The sequence below is a fragment of the Podarcis vaucheri genome (genome assembly GCF_965113315.1).
Source record: "Podarcis vaucheri genome assembly, chromosome: 3".
Classification (NCBI taxonomy): Eukaryota; Metazoa; Chordata; class Lepidosauria; order Squamata; family Lacertidae; genus Podarcis; species Podarcis vaucheri.
The window spans coordinates 1,430,406-1,451,184 of record NC_138761.1 but is presented as its reverse complement, the minus strand read 5'-3'; the positions used below and the strand labels follow the sequence as shown (position 1 = coordinate 1,451,184).

Genomic DNA, 20,779 nt, shown 5'->3' with positions numbered 1-20,779 from the left:
TCGGAACACTTGCAAGACGTTTTCATCTTGCAAAGCAAGCCCATAGGGAAAACCGTCTTAAGAAGCAGCTCAAAAACAGAAAACCCTTTTGTCTAGCGGGTTTTCTGTCTTGCGAGGCATTCGTCTTGCGGGGCACCACTGTACTGACATCTGGTAGCGCCTGCAGAACAGGGTCTCTGGAGGAACGTCTGTGGCAAGCATCTCAGCCAAAGGACATCTTGCTAACCCAGAACCTCTTCCAAATTAATTGAGAGTCGGTCTGCATATACTTGTCTCCTATGTCAGTATAAAGCATTTTCCTCACTGTATTGCACTCTTGGAAATGGTGTTCCTAAATTTTTTAGGAAGATGTGAAGTTTCTCCAGCAGAGGGTGGGGTCTGCTCATGTTCTCGTGCCAGAAATCCCGTCTTCACCTTGGGGTGGAATTTTTCACTTGTTAAGGCAGAAAGCAAAGCAGCCGGGATGTGTTTAGTGACCTCCTCCATTCTCTCACCAGCTTCTCTGCACAGATTATTTTTTAACCTTGGCTCCAGCCTGTTTCTGTGACAGAGAAGAGCAAGGGGCTCACAGCGCAAATGCAAGCACAGAGGACAAGCAAGCAAAAGCACTTTTTATGGGTCACGGGTCTCTCCTTTATTTATTTCACCAGAGTTTATTAAATGAGCTTTAGAATATAGCGTACAACTGCCCCCCCCAATAATATATGCTCTAGGCTCAACTAAGTGACTTAGTTGAATTCAACCCTATCATTATCATCTGCCTCTAAATAATCTATTGCTAACCATATTATTTTTTATTCAGTTTATATCCTGCCCTTCCTCCCTAAGGCAGCCCTGGGTAGCAAACACACAAATGGTAAAACATCTTAAAAACAAATGGTCTGGACCAAATGGTCAGGGGTCCCTTTACCTTTTAAGGGACGTGGGTGGCGCTGTGGGTTAAACCACAGAGCCTAGGGCTTGCTGATCAGAAGGTCGGCGGTTTGAATCCCCGCGACGGGGTGAGCTCCCGTTGCTCGGTCCCTGCTCCTGCCAACCTAGCAGTTTGAAAGCGCATCAAAGTGCAAGTAGATAAATAGGAACCGCTCCGGCAGCAAGGTAATCGGCATTTCCGTGCGCTGCTGTGGTTCGCCAGAAGCGGCTTAGTCATGCTGGCCACATGACCCGGAAGCTGTACGCCGGCTCCCTTGGCCAATAAAGCGAGATGAGCGTCGTAACCCCAGAGTCAGTCACGACTGGACCAAATGGTCAGGGGTTCCTTTACCTTTTAACCATATTATTTTTTATTCAGTTTATATCCTGCCCTTCCTCCCTAAGGCAGCCCAGGGCAACAAACACACAAATGGTAAAACATCTTAAAAACAATTCCAGTGCAGATGCAGACTGGGATAAAGATCTTCATTTTTAAAGTATTTCTTTACATGCATGACATTACATATATTTATGTCTTGCTTTCCCTCCATTTTACCTATGTAACAGCTCTGTGAAGTGGGCTAAGCTAAACTAATATATGAATACTACACCCATATGCACATAAGCAGCAGTTCTTGTTAGGATATAGTTCAGTTCCACCTTAAAAGGGTGCAGGCATGACTGATGTGTGTCACGTGCCTGTTTACTTCCAGCGCTTGCTGGGAACTTCCGTTTGTATATAACTTTTGCTTTGCTGCTGTTTTGCTGGACACGAAGGGAAGCAGACATGTTTTTTCTTTGTTCCTGCTGCTGAATAAAATGCTGTAATATACTGCTTACACATTTCTCTGTCCGCCTCTTCTGCTGTGAGATTTACACAGTCTGCTGATAGAGCGTGCATGGGTCTCTGAACGTATCTGAGGCTCGTGTCGCTGATTGATGCTGTTCCAAGGGAGACCGACGATCATCCGGCTGCCAGCCGGTGGCTGGAGCCAGCTGGGGGCCTGCCTGATGCCCCCGTCTCCCCAGCAGTATCCCAACAGTTCTTGCCAAGAGACTGGGTGGTGGGAAAGAGCCCCCCGATTCATATGCTGCATGCTGCGGCTCCCTGCCTGTTGTTTCAGAGAGAAAGAGCTATCCCTTCAGGACAGTCAAGCAGCTGGCCAGTCCTCCCAGAACCCCCCACCTGCAGGGCCTCTGTCATCGCAGGTGCAAGCGGTTTGCTAGCCCTCCTCTGTTCCTCGGTGCACCCAGGAACCATGACAGTGTGTGCTCCGCTTGTCCTGACTGATGTTGTGGAGAAAGAGAGCCGGTTATGATCAGAGCATGGGTGACATTTGCTCCCAAGCTCCTGTTCACTGCCTCTTGACAGCAGTCCCGGTAAAGATGCAGCCTGGGAAGTATCCCGGCTCAAAAGGCTTGTTGGCAGAGGAAGAGGAAGAACTTCAGGAGGTGCAGATGAGGCAGCAGGCGGCGTCTGCCCAGATTCAAGGGGGAAGGAATTCCAGAGGGCAGGAGCCACAACACTAAAAGCCCATAATGTATTTTTAATCTTTTGTTGGAAGCTGCCCAGAGTGGCTGGGGAAACCCAGCCAAATAGGCAGGGCATAAATACATTATTTATTATTATTATTATTATTATTATTATTATTATTATTATATCACACACAACAAAACCTTGTAAGAAAAACAGCTCCTGCCTCCACCATCAGCTCTGCCCGTCTAAAGTGTAGTGAACTGCTTTTGAAACGTAGATTCCTACACTGCAGAGGGTTGGACTAGATGACTCTTGGGGTCCCTTCCAACTCTACAATTCTGTATTTGCTAAAAGAAAAGCCTGTGATGGTTCGCCAGCTGAAAGTACGTATTGGCAGTTCCCTATGGTCTTTTAAGACTATAATTTAGGAGATATTAGGTAATGTAAAACTGAGAGAATCCAAATAAGATTTGCAACATTTTGGACACCGTGCCATTATTTATTTTGAAAAAACAAAAAGCAGACATATGCCGGGAAGTGCAGCTTTGGCATAATGGTTAGCGCCGAAGCTTTCAGTAGTTCTTTGCTCCTGAACATGAAATGACACACTTTATCCTGCTAATAGTGCAGAATCATAAGAACGTGATCATATAATAATAAAACAAAGAATAACGAAGACTTAAAACCAAGGCAAATACAACATTTAAATTACTGAGCATCAAAGAAAGGAAAAGAAGGCTTAAGAAATGAAACGGCGCCGTTAGCTGACTTCAGCTTGCTCTGCTCCAGAAACCTCCTAGCTGAACAAGCAGCAAGAACATCCAGCACGCATAGCTAGTAAGATTATCCTCTCAAAACCTTGCTTTTTGAAAAAATCAAAACTGCTTTTGCTGGTGGAAGCACTGATTCTTTCAGAGAATAACACCAGCCGTGCAGGTTAGCATGTTACTGGAGCCCTCAAGAAGTGTTGCTTTGTCCCAGATCCTCGGCACGTCCTGTGCTGCCATCGTCTCCAAAGAGGTTCTTCTAGCGAGGTCAGTGGCACCTAAGAAATCCATGTGGGAAAAGGAACGCTTGACTTTCGCCTTTGGAAAGAGAAATCAGTGCGTCAAAATAACATATGTGTATTTTCTTGACCAGGTTCTCTGGGTATAGAAGCTTGAGCTGTTGGTTACCCAGATGTCTTTCTGGTTGGTCCCAGTGACTGGGAGAGGGGTGGGTGCCTGTGCTTTTTTGGTGCCTGCTTTCCTGGTTCCTTGTTGGTTCCCCCAGTTCCATCTGCCGCTCTCCCTTTCTCTTAAGTCAGTACGTGGTTCTTACCTTCCTCCTGCCTTGAAGGGCTTAGAGGTGCCATGTCTCCTGAAGGAGGGCAAGCCACCAGAGGGACTTCTTGTGAATGGCTTTGGTCTGCCCCAGCCACTTTCCCACTGAGCATTTGCCACCCTACATTTCAGAACATTTTTGTGGGTTCACAAGCACACACTGCCCCATGCCCTACCATAGCAGGCAAAGATTCTTCAACATCAACTCCGTTGGACTGGTCATGTTGCTCGGATGCCTGACAGTCGTCTTCCAAAGCAACTACTCTATTCCCAACTTAAGAATGGAAAGCAAAATAACCGGTGGACAACAAAAGAGGCTTAAAGATGCTCTCAAAACCACTGTTTTTAAAAATGTAGTATAAGCACTGATAACTGGGAAACACTGGCCTGCGAGCGCTCCAGTTGGAGAACAGCCTTTACCAAAGTTTCACAGATTTTGAAGACGCTCGAACTCAGGATATAAGGGAGAAACGAGCTAAAAGGAAGACACGTTTAACAAACCCTCACTGTGATCAACTCCTGCCCGGAAACCAATGTCCCCACTGTGGAAGGACGTGTGGATCCAGAATTGGCCTCCACAGTCACTTACGGACTCAATGCTAAAACTGTGTTCCTGGAAGACAATCTTCCTCAGCTACGAGGAATTGCCAAAGAAGATGACCATAGCAGGCAAACAAGTCTCCCTGCCTGAGCTGGAGGCCCGGTGTTGAGGGATCCCTGGGGTCATGGTTGCATTTGGATCTCAGCTTCTGCACCGAGGTCACCCAGTCCAGGGACTCCATGGCTGCCACGATCACCACAAGTCTGTCCCAGTGTGTATATGCATGTGAGCAGAACATGCTCTTCATCAAGATGGTGAATATGAAAGGGGTGGAATTAACATCTATCCCATTGTCATGGTCGGATCATTTCCTGTTGAGGTCAAGACCTTCAGCAGCCACTTCCCTCTGCAGGAGTGCCCGGGGGGGGGGGCTGTTATTAAACAGTCCCCTCCTGGAGGCGGACGGATTCCGGAAAGCTCTGGGGAATTTTCCTCCTGGCGTGGCTGATGCCTCTGTTGAAACCATGCTCACTCTGTGGAATGTGGAGATGACCTGGGCAGTTGACAGCAGCCGTGATGCCCTGTTGCCCAGTTCAGCTCCCTGGTGGGCACCTCTGCTGAGGGCAGTGAAGCCAAAGAGGCGGCAGCTGGAACAGAAGGTGGAGGAAGACCCTTGCGGAGTCCCACCAACTCCCACATTTCTTTGACAGTTTTCTTATTCCTTATATATACTACTTGCTGGTCGCTGACAGCCAAATTAATTATCGCCCTGGCTTTCACATCTCCTTTTGACCAAGCATTAGTCACAGGGTCAGGAGGGTCACTAGTCACATAGGTCCACACTTCTCGAGAGGTCAAAAGCGCCTCCACCTGAAGCGACCATAAACTACAGTTCTCATCTGTCAGCTGTGGGAACATCAGAGCTTTCTCGGCTTCTGGAACCCGGTCAACCATTCTGGAACTCTTCCAGACCCACAGAACCACAGCAACAGGAGAAGGAGTTTTCAAACCTTTCTCAAAGTCCAAAAATGTGCAGTCATCCACTGAGCAGCTGGGCCCATAACCAAAGATGTTGGCTATTTGCAGATTAGTTGCGCTGCAGAAGGCGTGCTGGGGAGACCACACTTTCAAGAAACGCAAAAGTAACTTTTGCTTGGTTTAATAACAAATAACAAAAACAAAAACTCCTTTTACACTAAATTACATTATATATAAAGGGACACAGGTTGCCGATCAGGAGGTTGGCGGTTCAAATCCCCATGACGGGGTGAACTCCTGTTGCTCGGTCCCTGCCAATCTAGCAGTTCGAAAGCACATCAAAGTGCTAGTAGATCAATAGGTACCACTCCGGCGGGAAGGTAAACGGCGTTTCCGTGCACTGCTCTTGATCGCCAGAAGCGGTTTAGTCATGCTGGCCACATGACCCGGAAGCTGTACTCCGGCTCCCTTGGCCAATAAAGCGAGATGAGCACTGCAACCCCAGAGTCGGCCACGACTGGACCTAACGGTCAGGGGTCCCTTTACCTTTACATTATATCAATAAGTGTGACCCCTCCACCAAGGTACTGAGAGAGCTACATGCTGCTCTTTATATACTATACCCAGCAGCTTAATTAACATAGCTTAACAGCACCTGCTATATTGCTTTACAGCTGTAAAACTAGGTCATGTTATTTGTTCTGGCCTTTAAAGACGTACACATCTTGTGAAACAATAATGAAATCTAAAATTTAAAGAAACCATTCAACAAGAACGCCTGTGGGGGCCTCTTCTGTGGTGGCAAAGAGGGAGCTCTTTTCTGGAGCTCAGGCCTCCTGGCGTTACAGACCAGGTGTTTGGCCCAGCCCAGCCCACCACCGATCCAATGGACCTTCGCCTCTCTAGCCTTATTGCCTCTAAGAAAGAGAAGGCTTCTGGCTGGGTCCAGGAGTCTGCAAATTCCTCCTTGTTAGAGGGCCTGATGCCAACAGCCTCAAAGTGTGAACCAGTTTATATTAAAAAGCTCTAACCCAATAGGTCTCTCCAGATGTTCCATGGGTCTGCATTGTCTCACATGCAAAGGTATCTTTTTAGCGCTTTTAGGGCTTCTGCCTCCCCTCAGCACTTGGCTCCAGCTCCTTCCCTCCCTCCCTTCCACCTAGTCCTTGTCAAGGACACATCCTCTTAAAACCTTTGAGTATGGCAACGGGAACAAGCACCTTGCGACAAGGTCACACCTGCAGGCCCTGCTCATCTTTCCAACCACAAGGTTAGGAAAACTGCAGTAGAGATTGCATAAGTGCCTCTCGTGCTGTGAAGCCACAAGCCGGTGCCTGCAATCCATGCCAGGGAAGGGCTTGTGGGCTTCTCTGACTGTGGTTAGAAAAGACAGTGACAAGAAGACGCTGGTTTCTCTGATGCGAAATTGAGACCCCCTCTTTTGATTCTGGCACACTCTGCTGCGCGTTGGAGGGGGTAAGACTAGATGGCCCTTGGGGTCCCTTCCAACTCTATTTGGAGATGAAATTATCAGTTCCATGATCCTATGAGTGAAAAGCAAGCTGGCATCCTGTCCCTACAAGGCCTTGATGCCCTGGAGACAAGGCAGTTGCAACAAGCCTATGGACTCTTGCACCATGCATAATATTAAACCAGCATAAAAAAATTCCTTCCAGTAGCACCTTAAAGACCAACTAAGTTAGTTCTTGGTATGAGCTTTCGTGTGCATGCACACTTCTTCAGATACACTGAAACAGAAGTTGCCAGATCCTTCTATATAGTGTGAAGGTGGGGAGGGTGGTGGGAATGGGAGATTGGCAGATAGCTGAGATGAGCCTGTTGACGACTCTTAACGACTGCAATAGGTCTTACAGGAAAAGGCAAGGGGTGAGAAGGTGAAGTGTGCATGCACACGAAAGCTCATACCAAGAACTAACTTAGTTGGTCTTTAATGTGCTACTGGAAGGAATTTTTTTATTTTGACTATGGCAGACCAACATGGCTACCTATCTGTAAATTAAACCAGCAGTGATGATTTATTAAATTTATATACCACCCTTCATCCAAAGATTGCAGTTTTGTTTGCAGCATAAGAGCACAAAATGCATAGCATAATAACGAAACAAAAATACGTGTGTGTCCCCCCCCCCCCCGCAGCCAAAGGCCCGATTGAAGAGGAATGTTTTCACCTGGAGCCTAAAGACATATAATGATGGCTCCAGAAGACCACAAAGAAGGGCCTCAGATGACCATCACAGGGTCCGGGTCGGTTCACATGGGGAGAGAGGGTCCTTGAGGCATTTAAGGCTTTATAGATCAAAACTAGCCCTTTGAGTTGGGCCCAGAAGCGATTTGGCAGCCAGTGCAATTGGGTTGGGGTGATGGGCAGGGTGGGAGAGATCCTGGCTCCAGGCCCCCTTTGGACACCAGGCATTGTTTGGCAGCTGCCTGGGGCTTGCGCCTGGAGAGCCCGGTGTCCTGGGAGGCTGGACCACAGCAGCTCCTCTTCAGCTCTGCGCTGTGCTGCACTGATTGCTTTGCTGTGCTAATTCCCATTTCTGTGTTTAATTCTCTCTCTGGAAAAAAAACACACAACAGAAATCGCCTGCCAAGAAGCTGAGCCATGCCATTAGCAAATCTCTTGGTTGTGTACCCAGTCGAGAGCCTCCTCACCCCGTGTACCCGGAGCAGCCAGAGAAGCCCCTTGACCTGGCCCACACAGGGTGAGTATCTCTTCCGTTCTGCCCCAGTGTCTCCTCTCGCTCTGCCTCCCTTTGTACGCCTGGCGCCTGCGTTCTGGAAGGGCGGCCAAGAGTAACGCAGAGAGGAAGGGTCTCTGCCCGAAAAGGGTCTCTGTACGAGGAGCCTTGAGAGTCATTTTGTTGATCCTCTTGGAGCGGATTCTCACTGCCTGGTCCTCGCCGTTCTGCTGTGGATGGAAAGATGCTCAGCTCTGAGACCTCCTTCTAGAGCTTGGCAAGCGCTTGCAGAACATTGGCTGACTGCAGCCTTCCCTGGTGTGTTGCCCTCCAGAACAGCCGTAGGATGCCCAGGCTGATGGCAGTTGTGGTCTAGAGTGCCTGTAGGGGGGCAGTTTGGAGGAGGCTGTCCTGTCTCCAGAGGCAGAACTGTGGCAGGTGTGTGTGTGTGTGTGTGTGTGTGTGTGTGTGTCTGTGTTCCAAATGGCTGGTTCTGCGTTTGGCCTCCTGGCATCCTTGAAGCAGCTTGTGGGGAGGTAACACCAGCGTCCGGTTAGTCACTTTTTTAGCAGTTACTGGGTGAGCAGAACCTGGCAGGAATCCCAGAATTGTAGAGTCAGAAGGGACCCCAAAGTTCATCTAGCCCAGCCCCTTGCATTGCAGGAATCTGTAATCCTGCTCTGGTCCGATTGCCAGGGACGTTATGTCGTTGAATGTTATTGAACTTGTGCACTCACCGGATTTAATCCAGTGGCATCACAGGTGTTAAATTGGAAATTGGAAAAGGTCTGTGGGGGGCCTTCTGCAGGGGCAGTGATGGCCTGGAAGAGAAGTCACGGGTGACCTTGGTTTTCTCAGGGTGGGCTTGGTTGAGGAGGTGGCTCTCTCGTGGTTGTGTGGTATAATGTTCTGCAAACAGATTGGAATGTATACTGAATAAGCAGCCAACATTGTATGACCTCCCTGCAAACATTCTGCAAATTAATCAGGGTGAACGCTCAGGAAAGAGGTCTCAACCTCAGTACCCAATTATAGGCAGATAATTTCATCTCCAAATATTGGGGAGGGGGTGCTACTACCCCCTTATTCTCCTAGTTTTTTCAAGGCGCCTCCATCTTTCTTTCTCCCATTCCCCCACCGGGCCTCATTGCCGCTAGCAGAAGGCTGCGCCACCCTGTGCTGGGAGGTGTGTGACGTCGCATGACACGTGCATGATGTCTTGGGGGCAACCTGGCACCTGCGCAGACGGCAGACTTCCCAGGGTGGAGAGGCAGAATGTGTTTGTTGCATTTTACTACGCCTTGTTCTCTTCTGATGTTGGGCACAGTGTGCCATGGAAAGGTTGCTTACAGATAAGCTGGTGATGGCATCTTGCGCTCTGTGTCTGTCTCTGCCGCCTCCCTGAGGCTCTCCCCACCCTCCTGCTGCTTGTCTTCAGAGTGGGAAGGAGTGCGGAAGAGACAGCCTTTTGCCCAGGTCTCAGTGACTTCCTCTGAGCAGTTTTCCAGGAAGCCTGGAGCTGGCAGAGAGGTCAGGCCGTTGGGCGTTTGCACTGGACTGGAAGGGTGTTGGCAGGGGGATATAGTTCTTTGATTTAGGTAGCCCCCCAAAGGTGTCTGCTTGTTGGAACAGCCCTTTCTAAAATCCAGTTAAGCGCTCCATGGTTTTCAGGGGAGGGTCCTAAGAGACCAGGAGAAAGAGTGTTTGTTTCCTGGAGAATTCCTAGCTTGACACTTATTCCCGGGGGTGTCTTGGCATGCCTGTAGCAAGAGCAACCTCCTTGGCTTCGGTTGTTTCCTAGATCTGTTTTAAAGCACACGGCCAGAGTCCCTTTACCAGCCAGATGGATGGGGTATAAATAAATCTATTATTTATTATTGTTGTTGTTGTTGTTTATTATTATTACTACTACTACTATACCACCTTCCCATATTGGCAGGGGTGGCAGATAGGTGGAGTTCCTGTAGCAAACATAAGCAATCTCTTGCTCCCTGGTGACCATCTGGTCTGTCCCCCCCCCACTGCCCCCCCCCAGAACACACTTTGCCACTGCCCATGTGTCCCTGGCAACACAGAACTCCTACCAAAATACTGCAGAAGCTCAGCCCTTGTATTTAAGCAACCTGCATGCTTTATAAATGAGCAGTTTTGCGTAATTCGACCATCGAATTAGAGGGGATATATATATGTGGTTCCAGTAACAAGAAGCCGAAAGCACCAGCCTGAAGATGACGAGTGAGACCTCGTCGAAACGTCGCACAGACACCCCGACTCTTACACGGGAAGACACCCGAAGACACCAAAACTTGCATATATATATATATATATATATGCTTTCGTAGATTTTCACGGGTACAGGAATGCAGGTTTTGGTGTCTTCGGGTGTCTTCCCGTGTAAGAGTCGGGGTGTCTGGGCGACGTTTCGATGAGGTCTCACTCGTCATCTTCAGGCTGGTGCTTTCGGCTTCTTGTTACTGGAACATATATATATATATGCTGCAACCTTAACCTAAACATTAGGATGTAGAAGTTAGCAAATGAACAGAAATTAGATTTGGTCTTTCCTGGTAATTCTGATTTGCTAATGGAACAGATGAATCTGTGCCAGCGAGACCACGTGGCAGCCTTAATCGCTGCCTTTCCCCTAAGTCGTTTCACTTTTGAAAATTTGGAAGGGCAGATTTGGAACGGTGGGGTTGCTGTTTGCTGCACCACTGCCTGTTGGCAGTGGCATAGCGTGGGTTGTCAGCACCCGGGGCAAGGCAAGTAATTTGCGCCCCCTAACCCGTGGATTTGCGCCCCCTAACCCGTGGATTTGCGCCCCCTAACCCTAACCCCCAGATGTTGCGCCCGGTGCGTCCGGCCCCCCCTGCACCCCCCACGCTACGCCACTGCCTGTTGGGCAGGTTTAGCTGGTTTGTTTATTTATCACCTTCCACACACGTCTCAATGTGCAAAATGCAATAAGAAAATAAAAACAGGAAACAAAAGCCGATGAATTTTGAAAGCAATGCAAAGCAGGCACCTAGTGCAAATCCTGCAAAGCAAGGAGTGAGGTGCTGGGGGGCATTTTGCCCCCCAAAGCAAGCATTCTGCCCCAGCTGCAGCCTCAAGGGGAGCCCCACATAGAGCGCATTACAGTAGTCCAACGCTGAGGTTACCAAGCTATCCTGGCCAGCTATTCATTTCTGCATATTTGGTAGAACAGAGGCAATGCCTCTGGACCAAAGACCACCGTGACACCTGTGTGTGTTCGCATGGAAGCAGATCTCGCTGAGTTTAATGGGCCTTGCTCCCAGGAAAGTCTGTAGAAATCTCTGCAGTCTCAGTGGGACAACAGGCCGTTTGGGGCTGGCCCCAGGTGAGAGAGGTGTTTCCGGTGGGCGGCCACGGATGCATTTCAGAAGAAAGAAAATTGTTTTGCAATTAAACTCGCTATTCAAATTGCACCGTGTAATTTCTTCCCCTGGATTGCTGTTTACCATAAAGCTTCAAGCATTAATTCTGGGAGGAAAAGAAAATTAAAAGGAGCGGGCAATTTTGACATTAAAGCAACACTCCAAATTGTGAGGACTCCCGAGTACAAAGCAGTAATTTGGGAAAGCAATTAGCACACAAACGTTTTCCTTCTGATGCAGCTTCTTGTTCTGGCTGATGCGTATTAGGCCCCGAATGGACTTGTGTAATGATCGCAAAGCAAATCCAGCCATGACGGATGGCTGCAGGTAAGTTCTCCTCCTCTCTGCCTCACCATCCAGTTCCTGCCAGGAAGCAAAATGGCATCTCCTTCCACAGCACGGAGGGGAGGCAGGAAGTGGGCAGAGAGACACCAGCAAGGAGGGCTGGCGGAGAATCAGACAAGGGAGTCTGTAGAGCTGGTCCCTGCCTTGCCTGGCTCCACAGGCACACAGAAGGAACACACCGGTAGCCAAGGTGGCTGCAGAATTATTGATTCTTTCCACCCCACCTTTCTGTCCGTAAGACACCAAAGGCAGCAGATAAATTCCCACCACCACACAGCCAGTGAAGCATACCAGATGCAGGACATCTTGCAGGATAAAGCTAAAGAAAAATGCAAAGGTGCCCGGGATAGATTTGCTTGTTCTCAGTCCCCCTTGTTCAGCAGGTGGGTGGCGCTCCTGGTATCGTCTCCTTTTCAGCTTCTCTGCAATCCTCGGAGACGCATTAGAGCAGCTTCCTAGCTGCACGTGACTGTCCCATTTTTGACTGTCCTGTGTTGCAGCCACTGGCTTGCCGCTTTTTAAAAGCATTAATGCCAACACTGACCTTTCGTTTCCTGTCCTCCTAAGAGAAAGCTCAGCGTGAAGCTTCATGTTTGTTCTAGAGTTTGCATGCTTTTTTAAAACAAAATCTCTAATGAGATCTCGTGTAGACTTTAAGGTGTAATTGCAGAACCTTACAGAGTCTTGTTTAAATTAGTCATGGGAGTCATTTAGTCCATGTGACAGAGTGAGCGTCAGAGATGTTTACCTTCTGGTACCCTTAAAAAAAAAAAAGAAGAAAGCAGGAGAAACCCTGCATTTGGGTCAGGAAAAACAGCTCACCCTTTTCGTTTTGTAATAAACGAAAATCTGCCCTTATTCCCTTATGGGGGACACAAGAGCCCTCATAGAGTCCTTTGTAGGTTCTCCATCAGTCGGAGGAAAAAACAGAGGCCAACCAGAGAATATTGAGAAGCAAAGCAGCTTGTAAGCCTGATCTTTATTGAACTGTTGCAACAGGGTGCTCCCCTCACACACAGGAAAGGAGGAGGGCCCAGGACAAAGGTGTGTCCACCCTTATATAGACATTTTAAATTGCCCGCCCTGGAGTTGAAGACCACCCCCATAAACATCATACCTACATCACAGAAAGGGCGGTCTACAACAGAAATCTGAGTGCGTTGTTTACCTCCTGTCATCGTTTATTTCCTGTCTGGCAGGTTACCTGTTAATACTTACTTGATTGGATACCCTGGGGAGCCTGGCCAGTCTTTTGTAATGATAAATACTTCATTCCTGAGCCAGGTCACAGGCTCACCCTGTTCATACACAGACATACCCTTAAGACAGGATTTGTGAAGGAAAAGACAATGGGGAGGCTTTTCCATTTGACCTTGCAGAGAAAACACCTGGTCAGTCTGGGAGTCAAAATGGCTCCATGGCTGCTCTCCTGTGCAGCTTCAGACATGTGGCCTATATATCAGGAGTGCTCTGATGGTGTTTCCTGCTTGGCAGGGGGTTGGACTTGATGGCCCTTGTGGTCTCTTCCAACTCTATGATTCTATGATTCTATATCTATGTCCGTGTTTGCTTGGTACATTTATGAACCTTTATTATATACATAAGACCTTAAATTATTTATTTCAGTTTCCTTCTGACTCCTTCCCTCTTGCCGTCACTGTTCTTTGTGGGTGTCGCCACTCCCTCCCTTTTGGATAAGATGCAGGCAAGATAAGGGAATAACAAGAACAGCTTTCCTAGATCAGGCCAACGATCTATCTGGATTCATGGCCTCTTTGGCTGTGGCCCCCAGGATGGAGGTAGCTGCTGCCCCTTGTTCCTTTCTAGCGCTGGCTTTGAATCAATGGGCATCGCTTTCTAAAATGCTATTTCTGCCCCAGCTCAGAGTGTGGTGTTGATAATGCGAAGGTTGCAGGTTTGATCCTGCATATTATTGCATTGCCGGGGATTGGGCTAGATGATCCTCAGGGTCCCTACAATTTTATTTATGATTTGTGACTCCTAAGTGGTGGCTTTTACAACACGTAAAGTTACAGTGGCATATAAACAGCAATATAAACCCGTCAACTGGGAATGCCAAACATAGGCATTCCTTGCTGGGACAAAATGGCTTTTAAGGGCTCATCGGTAGTGGCACCCGCCCTGTGGAACCCCCTCCCACCAGATGTCAAAGAGAACAACAACTACCAGACTTATAGAAGACATCTGAAGGCAGCCCTGTTCAGGGAAACTTTTAATGTTTGATGCATCGTTGTTGTTGTTTAGTCGTTTAGTCGTGTCCGCCTCTTCGTGACCCCCTGGACCAGAGCACGCCAGGCCCTCCTGTCTTCCACTGCCTCCCGCAGTTTGGTCAAACTCATGCTGGTAGCTTCGAGAACACTGTCCCACCATCTCCTCCTCTGTCGTCCCCTTCTCCTTGTGCCCTCCATCTTTCCCAACATCAGGGTCTTTTCCAGGGAGTCTTCTCTTCTCATGAGGTGGCCAAAGGATTGGAGCCTCAGCTTCAGGATCTGTCCTTCCAGGGAGCACTCAGGGCTGATTTCCTTCAGGATGGAGAGGTTGGATCTTCTTGCAGTCCATGGGACTCTCAAGAGTCTCCTCCAGCACCAGAATTCAAAAGCATCCATTCTTCGGCGATCAGCCTTCTTTATGGTCCAGCTCTCACTTCCATACATGGATCCCTTCCTGGATCCCTGCCTTGCTGTGGCAAAGGGGCTTGAATAACTCAGAGAAGCTATGAGCCATGCCGTGCAGGGCCACCCAAGATCCGGCATCCTGTTCTCACAGTCGCCAACCAGGTGCCCCCACAGGGAAACCCATAGGCAGGATCTGAGCGCAAAAACCCTCTCCCCTCCTGGGGTTTCCAGCAACCAGGATTCAGAAGCCGGGCTGTCTCTGACTGTGGAGGCAGAGCAGAGCCATCACGGCTCGTGTCCACCAGGAACCTTATTCTCCTCCATGAATTTGTGTAATCCTCGCCTGAAGCCGTTTTGGTTGGTGCAGAACCCACACGGAGCCTCCCCTTCGTGAAATTGCCCCCTTCATTTCAGAGTCATCCTGTCATGTGGCCCTGAAGGATAGCTCAGCCGGTAGAGCACGAGATTCTGAATCTTAGAGTCATGGATTCAAGTCCCAGGTTGGGTGAAAGATTCCTGCATTGCAGGGGGTTGGACTAGATGGCCCCTATGTGGCCCCATCCAAGTCCCCGTCTGTCTGTGATGCGTTGAAGCAGCCTTCCCCAACCTGCCGCAACCGCAGCTGCCCAACGGCTTGACTTTTGGGGAGGCTGTGGAATCTGCCTGGCTTTTGCGCCTGCAAACAGGGGCCTCCTCAGCTCTGGGACCTGAGATTTGGGGGCCCTTTTTTCTTCATCTACGGAGCTGGCAAGCCTGAAGCTGGGCTCAGCACCCAGGCAAGTCTAGGCTTCCTTTCTGCCCTGCCTAGTGCAAAGGTTGGCCTGTCTGAACACCCTGCCTTGCCTCGCTTAGGCCTCTCCATCCTAGCACCAGCCCAGCCACAAGTCCTGCAGGACCAGATTGCGTTTTGAGTTTGCTTTTCAAAATTGGGGCAAGCGTGTCTCCCCAGGGGATGTTGTCTTTGCGTGTGGCTGTCCTCCCTCCACCCCGCGCCTGCTGGCTCTCCCTGCTTCCTTCCCCTTCCTTCCTTCCTTCCTTCCTTCCTTCCTTCCTTCTCCTCCTCCTCCTTCAGCCCCCAAGGGTGAGTTTCTTTCGAGAAGCTTCTCTGCTGTCAAGGAAATCTGGCTTTTGAAACGAAGCGGGTTTTTTTGCTGGCATTGCAGTTATCTGCTGTGCCCTTTTTCAGAAAGGGGAAACTCCTGTATTGCCCAGCGAAGATTCCGGTTGTGACAGGGATGGGGGAGTCAGCAAAATAATAATAATAATAAAACAACCCAAAACCCAGTGGCAGCTCAGTAGCAGCCGTGTAACTGTGTGCTTCATGAATTCTCCAGCGGAAGAAGGAGCTGTCCAGGCTGCTGAGATGTTGAAAGGGGAGATGGAGGAGGCAAGGCGACGTCTTAAAATAGATTCTGCCTCTGGCTGGAGCCAGGTAGCGGGGAGGTCCTGGTGCCTCTCTCACCTTGAGCAGCTGGAGGTGCAGGTGAGTGTACACCTGCCTCTCCGGGAGGCCTTCCTGGGGGGGTACCTGCTCTTCCCCAAGAGAGAGAGAGAGAGCCAGTGGCTGGCAGGCAGGAGATCCTCACGTGACACGTCTGTTCCTTAGAGACAACGGAGAGGAGGAGGAGGAGGGCTGGGCCACGGCTGCTGCCCTCTTTGGATGCCTCTTTGGCAAAGGAAGGCAGAGGCACTTGCTCTCCAGCAGCGAAGGTTTGCTGTCTTTGCTTCTCTTTCTCTCCTCTCTTGCCGCTTTAGGGCTTTTGCATGCACTTGTTTGGTCGCCTGCAGGGAGCCTTTCCCTGGCCGAGTGAACTTCTCAGAAGCCGGCGGATGAAAAGAAACAAGCAGTTTTCCAGCAGTTCTTTGTGGTTCTTTGTTATGGGGTGGGAGGGGGTTGTAAGGCGCAAAGGACGAGGCAGCTTTCTGGCGCTCCCTCGCCTGGTGCCTTCGAAGGAGGCTCCTTCGACAGCAGGGCAAGGGGCAGCTGCTTCCTGGGCAGCTGTCCTCTCCAGACCTCCTTGAGATGCTTCGAGAGCAAAGGTCCTTTGCGAAGTGGCCTCTTTGTCAGGAAGGGTTCGGGGTCCGGGCGGGAGGAGAGACATCGGAAACTGTGGCCGTGCAAGTTCAGGGGCCGACAAAAAGAACTCCTGGACCCTGAGGGTGTCTAGATTTACCTTAACGTTTGCCATTGATCTCTGAAGAATTGCTCTAGCGATGACATCTAAACACTCCTCTGTGGTTCCTGATGCCTTTTTCTGTACCAGAGCCTCTCGTGCATGAAAGCTCTTCTTCTCTCTCTCTCCACCCCTGAACTGATGTTTCTCCCCCTCCCCAGAAAAAAATGTGAGCATTTTATAAAGCTGACTGAGAAGTTTTAGCACCAGAACACGCTGTTTTGAGTGGCATTGCTCTAATTAATGTAGATTAGCATTTGCTCACCTTTTGATGCTCCCTTTTCAGATTGGATTTCTGCTCTTTTTTTAATTGGAAGCCAGAGTCTCCCGGCCACCCTTTTCCGATGAAATATAGCTAGTCTGGTGAGTTCCATCAAAAGGGAGGCTGACATATGTGACTCTCAAAACGGCTTTTGCTCTGTTCCCTAAAGATGGATGGAGAGCCTCTGCCCAGGCTGAGTGGCAGAGGCCATGATCCAGGCCCTTTAGGGTGGAGTGGGGAATCTGTGCTCTCCTCCTGGCCGATTGCTTGGATAAGGGGCAGCAGCCTTCTCCCTCCCTGATATTACGGGGGGGGGGGTCCACAGCCATGTCTCTCTCTCCTCCCCCCTCCCCTTCAGCTGGGCTAACAGAAGTTTTGGGAAAGGAATGAATCTGGGGAAACAGCCCCTATGACAACTGGGGAGTCCAGGGCACCAAGGTGGTTTCCAAATTCGACCCAAGTTTTATATGTTTGTTACCTGATTTAGGGCACAGATGCCCCTTCAAGCCTGTGTGCAAAAATAAAAATAAATAAATAAAAAATTTAAAAGGTTGCCATTTGAAAGACATAATGCACACTCCTCAGAAATGTAAAAGCATTAATAAAGGCAGCAGCAATTAATATAAAGCAGAATGTAATAATTTCTTGAAATGAGGTTGCTCTTATTTCCTGGAAAGAGTCTCGTAAGTGACTTCACCCTTAGGCTGTCTGTTTGTGGGGTGCATGTGTTTGTGCGTTATAGATCTAGAACCCCCCAACGTATGAGATGCAGAATGGCCTTGGCGCTCTGTCTGGGGGCTCTGCTGACCCACTGCCTGTTTCCGTGCCCCATAGCGATTGGCAGGGCAGCCAATGACTAGATGACCCCAGGGCTCCCTCCTGACTCGGCAGTGATTCTGCAAGTGAGTCAGGCAGGTGTTTGATGGCACAACAGGTGCTAGGACGTTGGCCGGTCAAGGGACACGCTCCCCCCGGGCTCCCCTTTCAAAGGGGTGGGGGCAACGTCCGCGCAGCAAGTGGGACGTTTATTTGGAGGGGGGAAGCAGACGGGAACTCCTTCAGGTGTGTGGGCCTGAGCTGCCTGCTCACATAAGCACCTCCATCTCCTAGGCAAGCGCAGGGTTGAATCCAGCCTGGGTGCCTGATGCCTCCCGAGTGGCTGGGGACTTGGCAGTGGAGACTGGTGGAGGGGCAGGCTCTGGTGGTATGGGAGGGGCCCCCATGGCTGGAGGCAAGGCTGGCACTGGGCACCTCAGACAGTAGGAAGGACCAGGGAGGGGTGACATGGCAGCAACCCACTGGGTCCCTCCCTTGGCTTGGATTCCTTGCCCACTGTGACCCCTTCACAGAGCTGGAAGAGAACCCCCAGGGGTCATCTAGTCCAGCCCCACAGCCTGGGAATCATTTTGGACTCACAGCTGTCCATGGAGGCGCAGGTCAATTCTGTGTCCAGGGCGGCTGTCTACCAGCTCCATCTGGTACGCAGGATGAGACCCTCCCTGCCTGCGGACTGTCTGGCCAGAGTGGTGCATGCTCTGGTTATCTCCCATTTGGACTACCGCAATGCGCTCTACGTGGGGCTACCTTTGAAGGTGACCCGGAAACTACAACTAATCCAGAATGCGGCAGCCAGACTGGGGACTGGGACCGCATAACACCGGTCTTGAAAGACCTACATTGTCTCCCAGTACAATTAAAAGTGTTGGTGGCGACCTTGAAAGCCCTAAACTGCCTCGGTCCTGTATACCTGAAGGAGCGTATCCACCCTCATCGTTCTGCCCAGACACTGAGGTCCAGCTCCAAGGGCCTTCTGGCAGTTCACTCCCTGCGAGAAGCCAAGTTACAGGGAACCAGGCAGAGGGCCTTCTCAGTGGTGGCGCCCGCCCTGTGGAAACCTCCCTTCAGATGTCAAGGAAATAAACAACTATCTGACTTTTAGAAGACATCTGAAGGCAGCCCTGTTTAGGGAAGCTTTTAACGTTTGATGTTTTATTGTGTTCTTAATGTTCTGTTGGGATCTGCCCAGAGTGGCTGGGGAAACCCAGCCAGATGTGTGGGGTATAAACTGTTGTTGATATTGTTATTTTTAACATTTCTCAAGGCCCACATACTGCCTCCCATAACCTGCTGGGTCCCTCTGCAGGGCCACCAACCAGCAGCTCCTCAAGCTCCTCCTCCCAGCCCTCATCCAGATCCGACCACCCTGTCCAGGGCTTCTTCTCGGGGATCATGACTCGAACCCATTGCCCCTGTTGCCACCTGGAGGGGCGCTCTTGCGCTACAGTGCAAGGACCATTTGCGATATCAGGGTTTCAGCAGGAAAGCCACGTGACATGCTGTGATGGAGAATGAAGCAGTCTGTTCACCCTGAGTGCCTTTGTGCCATCGTGAGTGCAGAGCAGAGAGGTGAATTGTTGCTTCCTGGCACTGGCCACTCTCCTGGCCCTGCAGCCAAGGGTTGCATTAGCCTGCATGCGCCTGTTCTGCTCCTGTTTGTAAGTGCACCCACATTTGATCTGTTCCCGCCTCCCCTCCCTGGAACAGCGTGCTCAGTTTTGCCTCTGCCGCCAGAGCTTTCTGTATAATTCACGCCCCGACTAATTCAGGAGGGAAATGCCACCGCGTGCTTTGAGACTGTGGCAACGGGAGGTGCAGAAAGCCTCTGCCGTCTTGCCATCTTCTTGCCTGGTGCTGTTCTGGCCCAGTGAGCAGAGCCACCGGCGGTGAGGGATCCGGCCCAGTTTTGTCCTGTGGAGTCTTTGGGTGTCTCTGACATAGAATCATAGAATCATAGAGTTGGAAGAGACCACAAGGGCCATCGAGTCCAACCCCCTGCCAAGCAGGAAACACCATCAGAGCACTCCTGACATATGGTTGTCAAGCCTCTGCTTAAAGACCTCCAAAGTAGGAGACTCCACCACACTCCTTGGCAGCAAATTCCACTGTCAAACAGCTCTTACTGTCAGGAAGTTATTCCTAATGTTTAGGTGGAATCTTCTTTCTTGTAGTTTGGATCCATTGCTCCGTGTCCGCTTCTCTGGAGCAGCAGAAAACAACCTTTCTCTCTCCTCTATGTGACATCCTTTTATATATTTGAACATGGCTATCATATCACCCCTTAACCTCCTCTTCTCCAGGCTAAACATGCCCAGCTCCCTTAGCCGTTCCTCATAAGGCATCGTTTCCAGGCCTTTGACCATTTTGGTTGCCCTCCTCTGGGCAGTGTCCTTCTTGAACTGGTCAGTGTCCTTCTTGAATTGTGGTGCCCAGAACTGGACACCGTACTCCAGGTGAGGTCTGACCAGAGCAGAATACAGTGGCACTATTACTTCCCTTGATCTAGATGCTATACTCCTATTGATGCAGCCCAGAATTGCATTGGCTTTTTTAGCTGCCGCGTCACACTGTGCAAAGAGCAAAAGGAAGTTGCCTCTGGAAACGCAAAAATGCTTGTTTGCCTCCTCTCATCCTTTGAGACAAAAATGAGGTCAGGAGGAGTGCTGCCACCACTGAGCTGGGCAAGGGAAGCTGAAACGGGAGGAAAAAGAAAAAAACTGGTTTTCCCTCCCCTGCCCACCAAAATTTGCTGCCTCCGGGTTACTAAAAACTGCCCTGAGTGCAGTGTTCCATGGGCTTTCTTTTCTCTAATTTCTCTCTCCTCCTTTTCATTTTCTTTTTTTCATGTGTTAGAAATATACAGCACCAATTTCTAACCTCTTGGCAGCAGTGTCATCCAACACTGGGTTCTGTGTGTGGGCACACAGGGCAAAAAGTAGGCTTGATAATCTGGACGGACGGACGGAGCCGTCGCTCAGAGGCCGGGCTGCTCTTCTGTTCTCTTCTCAAGGCTGCTGCTGGCTGAGGGGTCCTGCTGTTCAGCTCAGTCAAGCAGCCAGTTGCACTCTCATCGAATCATAGAACTGTAGAGCTGGAAGGGACCCCAAGGGTCATTTAGTCCAACCCCCTAAAATGCAGGAATCTCAACTAAAGCATTCATGACAGATGGCCACCCAACCTCTGCTTTAAAAAGTCCAA

At 49.9% G+C, this 20,779-nt stretch overlaps 1 protein-coding gene and 1 long non-coding RNA gene across 9 annotated transcripts in view; one reads left to right on the top strand and one right to left on the bottom strand.

Moving 5' to 3' along the window:
• Nucleotides 1-20,779, bottom strand: part of LOC309529773 — a 405,398-nt gene that overhangs the window by 77,890 nt on the left and 306,729 nt on the right. The gene's annotated exons all lie outside the window — the stretch shown is intronic.
• The window catches only part of DTNB (dystrobrevin beta), a 114,372-nt gene that overhangs the window by 50,783 nt on the left and 42,810 nt on the right, over nucleotides 1-20,779 (top strand). For all 8 annotated transcript variants that reach the window (XM_082217603.1, XM_082217609.1, XM_082217608.1 and 5 more), the window contains exon 9: nucleotides 7,829-7,953. In XM_082217603.1, the coding sequence (XP_082073729.1) occupies nucleotides 7,829-7,953 (125 nt within the window). The remainder of the gene's footprint in view (nucleotides 1-7,828; nucleotides 7,954-20,779) is intronic.